At 45.1% G+C, this 6,762-nt stretch overlaps 1 protein-coding gene across 2 annotated transcripts in view; it reads right to left on the bottom strand.

Annotated features, from left to right (window-relative positions):
- The window catches only part of XPO7 (exportin 7), a 61,353-nt gene that overhangs the window by 35,819 nt on the left and 18,772 nt on the right, over window positions 1–6,762 (bottom strand). For both annotated transcript variants that reach the window (XM_019514498.1, XM_019514499.1), the window contains exons 6-7: window positions 4,352–4,456; window positions 711–876 (exon numbers count right to left, since the gene is read on the bottom strand). In XM_019514498.1, coding sequence (XP_019370043.1) covers window positions 711–876; window positions 4,352–4,456 — 271 coding nt within the window. The remainder of the gene's footprint in view (window positions 1–710; window positions 877–4,351; window positions 4,457–6,762) is intronic.

A 6,762-nucleotide genomic window follows, 5' to 3' on the forward strand; every position in this document is an offset into this window, starting at 1 on the left:
CTGTGCCAAACTTCCAAGAAACCATATATCCACAGTAATTAAAAGTCTGTGGAAGGGCTGCTGAAAAACTCAAGGCAGTCAAGAATGAACATCCTTTTACACTCAAAAAGCAAACATACATAAACGATTAATGCGGTAGTACTACCAAACACTGCAACAGTGTCTTAATGAATGCTTGGTTAGGGAACCCCATTTTTAAGAAAAGTTCTGTGAAGGAAGATCTGAACTCCCTTACTGGCAGTGTTCCCTTCTAGTTTATTTTCTGTCTTCTTAAAAAGGAAAATCAAATTCTAGCTTTTCACACAAACCAAGCATGCCATTTCTGAAGTTCATGTGGTTGGCTGATTAGCTCACTTGATCACAGCATGATGCTAATCAATGCCAAGGTGGCAGGTTCAATCCTTCTAGGACCTTGCCTGCCTGGGGGTTGAACAAGGTGGCCTCTCACGGTCCCTTCCAGCCCAACTTCTCTTGTGATTTCTATGCAGTGCAGACTGAAGGGGTAGAAAAAAGGGGTGCCTGTGTGGTTAGGACCAATGTACATCATCAACCTGAATCACATGTGTAATCAGATAAGGGGACAACTGGGTTGTACTTCTGGTTTCCTATTCAAGGATTTATACATAGACATTTGATAGGTCGTAAGTCAGCCAGCATATCTTCAACAGGTAAACTGTTGATGAATACTGTTTTGTCCCTCAAAGCTTTACCTGATCTCCAGCTAGTCGGGATCTGCACTGTGCAGAGATCATCTGAGGACTCATCTGTTGACGTGCCGATGAAATCAAAGTTCAGACAATTGTGTGTGAGCTTGAGAAGCTGCATGAGCAGGCCATGCTGGCTCTCATCATTCAAGTTCAAGTTCTTCCCCGAAGCCTACAAAATGCAATGGTTTTTATAAAAAAATGAAGCGGCAGCTGAGCCTGCAGCACAGACCCATTGTGATAGGATGCGACAGCCATAAGCATCATGTGTTACCTTGACATCAAGGCTAAGATGCTACCTCAGACCCCACTTAAATATATATGTCCCCTATATTTTTAAATCAGAATCTGCATTTCAGGTTTTAAGTCCTGCTCTAAGAAGGATGGTTTGTACTATAGAAGGGCACCTATTAGGGCTGTGCAAAGCTTTGGTCCCCGATTTGATGCAGTGGAGATCTGGCCCAATTCAGTGGCTGAGTCTCCGAATCAAATCCGAACCCTCCAAATTGATTTGGAGGGATTCGGTGATTCGGACACAGACGCAGCTTTAAATGTTTTTTCTACTTACCTCTAGGTAGCAGGGCCTCATGAACGCTGCGATGCTGGGGCACAAAGTGTCCCACAGCAGTGTGGGGGGCTCCCCAGAGTGCTTGGCAGCAGACCCGGAAGTGGACCAGAAGCACCTCCAGCCCACTTCTGGGTCTGCCAGACAGCGCACTGGGGGACCCCACTGTGCTCCCCCGGCTCAGCAACTGGTGCTTCCAGAGTCAGGGGGGATCCCTCCACAGCTGACTGCTGAGCTGGGGGGCGTGGGAGGCTCCCGTGAGCTTTCTGGCTGAGCCGCAAGTGGACTGGAAGCATTTCCGGTCCGCTTCCAGGTTTGCTGCAGAGCATGTAGGACCCCTCCCCCCCAAACACCGCAATTCTGTGGGACGCTCCATCCGCCCCAGCATCGCAACGTTCAAAAGCTGCGCTGGTACCTTGAGGTATGTAGAAAAAACATTTAAAGCTGTATCTATGTCCGAATCACTGATTTTCTGAACCAGCATCAAATCTTCAGATTCAGATTTGGCTGAATTGAATCAGGGACGGTGATCCGGATCAACGAATTGAATCATTGTCCCCGATTCAGGCCAATCCTGAATCAAATAGGGCCCGCTTCACACACTCCTAGCACCTATGCTTGTGTGCCAACTAATACTTCTTTTGGAAGGTTCATCAGATTATGAAATTTTTAGAAGGACAGACCACAGGAATACTTTATCTGCTTGGCACGCATTTAGCAGGAGGGAATCCTGTTACTCCAGCTTAGCCTTTAGGAAGGAAATAAATGCATTCATTTTGTTGTACAAACTATCTGAATACACCCTGGTCCAATTGGAAAGCCCTGTTGTGAGCACAGAGGACCTGGGACATTGAGGCAACACAAGGTTCTTCTTGAGGTTGAGACGCCGGATCAGCTCACACCTGTTCTAAAAGCACACCTGGACCCGGACTCTCGGGATATGACAGACTGTCTGTGCTTGACACAGTGCTTTGTGCTTTTAAATGCCTTTTACACTTCAAGTCCACTACAAGGTGATCTCAGCAGTTCATGAAACTGTTGGAAATGTCTGCCTCTCCCTCTGCGGAGCCTGTATCAGACAGTGTTCTTCAATGGCTGCCTAATTGGACACTGCTTTTATGACAACCATCCACATGTAATCATTAGCTCCTAGCAGCCCAATCCTTCACCCTTCAAGAGGATCACCTTGGAAACATCTGGCTTATGAAAAGGAGGATTCTTCAAGCTGCCAAATGGATAACAAAGGAGTAAACGGGGCAGTAGGTGTTTATTACCGGGAAACAAGGACATTAAGTGAGATAAGTGAAAACATTCCCATTTGTCCTTAAACAGGGCATTCTACGAAACAAAAGCAGCGTGCCCAAGAGGTATGGACAGACAGAGAATGAGGGTGTTTCCTCAACAGTTGGCTTAATTCAAACTACCAGGTTCTAATTCACCTTCTGGGGACAAGTCAAATAGCATGTGCGTACACACCATAGGGAGTGGCAGGTAACATTTTAATTTAATCATACAACTTTAAAAGAATCCTGCCAAAATGTAAAAGGAAGCTTGCGACACCCATACTGTTAGGTGCATTACTAACAAAAAGAAGATACTTCAGTCTCCTTTTTTTAAAAATCAAGCTTGCTTCCTGCCCCCCCCCGCTGTTTGTTCAGCTTTGACACTTCACTCAGCTTCACAGGCAAAACCCACACTGTCAATTTCCCACCATTCCCACAGTTCCACTTTCTCATTCACAGTGACACCATTATGCTGTTCTCGACTTTCCCCATGTGGCAGTGCCCCTTTGAGTATATCTGGGGATGTTACAGATCAGTTACCTGCATGGAATAAAGCGCTAGGTATTTCCTTGTAGAGCAACCCTTTTTCTTGCAAGTAAAAATCTTGCTTATGCTAGAAAGTTTTGTCTCCTTCTAACCAACTATAGTGGCACAAGCTTCGTACAGTGGATGCCATTACTGGTGCAGAGGTGCTCATGCTGCTCTAGTTATTCCTGGACAGAAAGGCCAATCAGGCACACTGGTATATTTATCACATTAGGTGATGCACCAACATGACTACCTTGCTAACAATAATCAATCAATACAGGAGTTTAGCAATTTTCTCCATCTGAGGTTTCTAAGAAGTTGGACGGGCATGAGTTTAAGCTGGTTTCTCTGTCTCAGATTACCCTGGAGTTCCTTATAGGATTCTATAAATCACACCACCAAGCCATGTTTATGCCAGAACAAAAATATATATTTAGACTGACACACAGAGCTGATACCGGCACAATAACTTTGAAAGTCCAGTGATGCTTACTGCTGCTCTTTTCAGGTACATCTTCACAGGGAAAACATATGATCTTCTCACAATTTAGTTAACATGGAGTGACTATTAGAAGGTAAAATCCTAGTAAAGACAAGACAATCCATAACTCTCTCCTAAATGAGTCAAGGTGAACCACTGGCTCCCCTAAAGCTTTTACCTTGACCTTTTAACACAAGCAAGGACTATAAAAATTCCTTCACTAGGATTTCACTTCATTTCATTGATAATTAACTCAAGAGCAAGAATATGCAACCACTGAGAAAAAAAGGATCAGATAATGCTGGTAGCTTTCAAATTGGTGTGTGTAGAGTTTTATTCTCAGTGCTTATACATCAAAAACTTCTTAATGCAGAGACTTTTTAAAAAAGTCAGTAGCTTCCTCCACAACAATGTTTACACCCAAAGCACATAACCTAAGAAAATACTTTCTGTGGAAGATGTGTAGTCATGGCAGCATAATTAAAAAAATTAATCTATAAAATCTATATTGGACTCTTAACTTACTGATTGGAAGAGAAAGCTGGGATATCACCCTGCGTATAAACATGGCTCTATACAGTTCTGCCATACAAAAGTATGCTGTGAAATGAGAGCTAGGAACCCATTGCGAAAATGTCCCCAAAGGCAGGGGGGCAAGGAAAACCAGACATCTCTATGAAGAAAGGACTTGTCCCATAGCAGGTACACCAGACAGGCCATCAGCTTAACATTTTGCACCCCCAACATGAATTGCTTTGGGGGGTACAATACCAAACATAAATCTCCCTACCTGTTTCAATAAGTTGCACGAGAGCGTGAAGATATCAAATAAAGACGAATCTCGGAATGAAGAGGCTATTTTCCTGTGCTTGGTCAGAGGGTGGGTAGTGTCCGCCTGGGCAGAGAGAAAGCCAGTGCTTAGAAGTCATTGGCAGAAAAGAAAGCAAGGTAGCGCAATGAGCTGGAATCAGGCCAATAAAATATTATCGGAACGTCAAGACATTCCCCCTGCACTCTACTAGTTGATTAAACTGAAGGGACACATTAGAGTTGTATTATGTTCTATTAATGTAGAACAATGGCTCCTGTGCTGCCATTTGTTTCACTGAGCTATTGACAAAACTACATTGTCTGGCTAGAGTGTTAAGTTAAAAAATGTTTCCAAACTGTTTAAAAAACATAGTTCTATTTATCTCTGCTAGAAAGCAAAACTTACTTAAACCAAGTCTGCCTGAACCAATTCTAGAAGAATTAGGGCAGGGGTGCGCAAAACATAGCCCGTCAAGGGATTTTGTTCAGCCCGTGGCATGTCCCTCGGTCCCACCTGGCACCAGAGCAGGAGGCAGCTTAGGCTGTGGCACATGCAGCCAGTCCCATTGCCCCTGGGCGTGCAGTGGGGCTGGGGTGGTGTGGCAGCAGCTGGACTCCATTTCCCAACAGCCCCAGTAGTGGCAGCTCATTCTGGCTGTTGCAGTCACCAGACCCAGCCCCGCTGCCCCAAGCTGTCCACCGTGCACCCACTGCTGGAATCGGGACCCATGCAGGCAGCTGAGCAGTTGGGATGGGGCTGCGGGCAGGCAGGGAGCGGTGTCTAGGAGCAAGACAGGTGAGCAGGGCTGGGAAAACTTCGGGATCTGGGGACTGAGATAGTGTGGGGGCCAGGGCCTGGGGCAGAGCCACAACCCACTGTCTGCAAACCCCTGTGATGGGCATAGATGCCGCAAGCACAGGGGTGTGCAGGATTGCGGCTCTGCCCTGACTCCGCGCTGTCACTGCCCCATAACCCTGCCCTGTGATCCTGGCCTTGCCTGTCCCTCCCACTCCCAAACACTGTCCCCTGCCTGCCCACGGCCCCATCCCACATATGGTGTTTTGCTGAGTTGCTGTTGCATGGGGGAAGAGCACTGACCCAGCCCGCAACAGCTTAGCAAAACGCCCTATGTGGTTCACTGGCCCAAATCATTGCCCACCCCTGAAACAGGATAAAATATGAACAGCGCCTATACGATTTAGAAACTCAGCTCCCTAATCTGGGCCTCAGTTCTCAACTCACATGGGCTGCATCCACTAAATATCTTCTTAGAGCCTAGTCTACTTTCATTCTTGCACGTAAAAATTGCCAGCAGATAGAGAGTCAGTTACCATCAGGAAAAGCCATCACCTCCTCAACCCAGCTGGCAGTCAGAGTCAAGTGAGAAGATACATGGATGAGCAGGAAATTTCAAGACACCTTTAGCTTTTACTGTGAATCAAGTGGGAGATTGCCAGATTCTTTTACAACTCCATTACATTAAAGTCTGTACCATGTGTGTTAACAGTCAACATAAAGACGCATTTAATCTGAAACCTCCTTTCTGCTGCTCATTCATCTCAATGGCATGCCTTACTTGTTATCATAAGGCTCTTTGTTTTTAGAGGTGCTGAACTACACCAGATTCAGTAGCAGCTGGGGGTGCTTTGCACCAAGTCAGGACACAACCTCTAGACACCAAAGTATTAAAGTTCTGGTCTATACTTGGATTGCAAATGATTGTTTTAACTCTACATTAATATCTCACTATCAAAGCCACGTTAATTCAACCACGTGAACAAGTATTAGTAGAAAAAAAGTTAAATTTTATATTAATCAAATAAAAGTTGAGTCACTTAACCCAACTGGTAAGTACTGGCCCTTTCAACAAACTTAGTAGTAGTAGGCTAGCCAAACCAGAAAGGTCCCCCAGAGAAATCACTTCTAGGGACAACTGGCAGCCATCTACACTGCAATTCTTAAGTGTGCCTGCAGAGTTGACAGCTGAAAATAATTCAAGATTTAGGAGCCTATTTCTGTTGGTTGCTTGCTTTGTTGCGATCAAACTACGCATCCTAAATTCATACTGGAGAAAGACTATGATGCGATTGGGATCTAAGCACAGGACAAGGAGCCATAAACTCCAGTCCTGGTTCACCTCTGCCACCAACTCAAATGAAGGGCTGGGCATATCATTTAACCTCTCCACCCCTCTACCTGCCCTGTGATTTGGGAAACAGTAGCACTGGTGCATGTGTCACATGATACTGGGAGACTTTGGACTTGCAAGGAAAAGCAAACAGAATATTCAATGCATTTCTTATGCTTATGCCCTATATTTATAATCCTAGAAAGTAGTACTGGCATGTCTGCTGACCCAGAAGGAAGGGCTTTTTTTTTTTTTTTTTTTT

This window comes from Gavialis gangeticus, unplaced genomic scaffold (assembly GCF_001723915.1).
Source record: "Gavialis gangeticus isolate Ggan-Ray unplaced genomic scaffold, GavGan_comp1, whole genome shotgun sequence".
In the NCBI taxonomy this organism is placed as follows: Eukaryota; Metazoa; Chordata; order Crocodylia; family Gavialidae; genus Gavialis; species Gavialis gangeticus.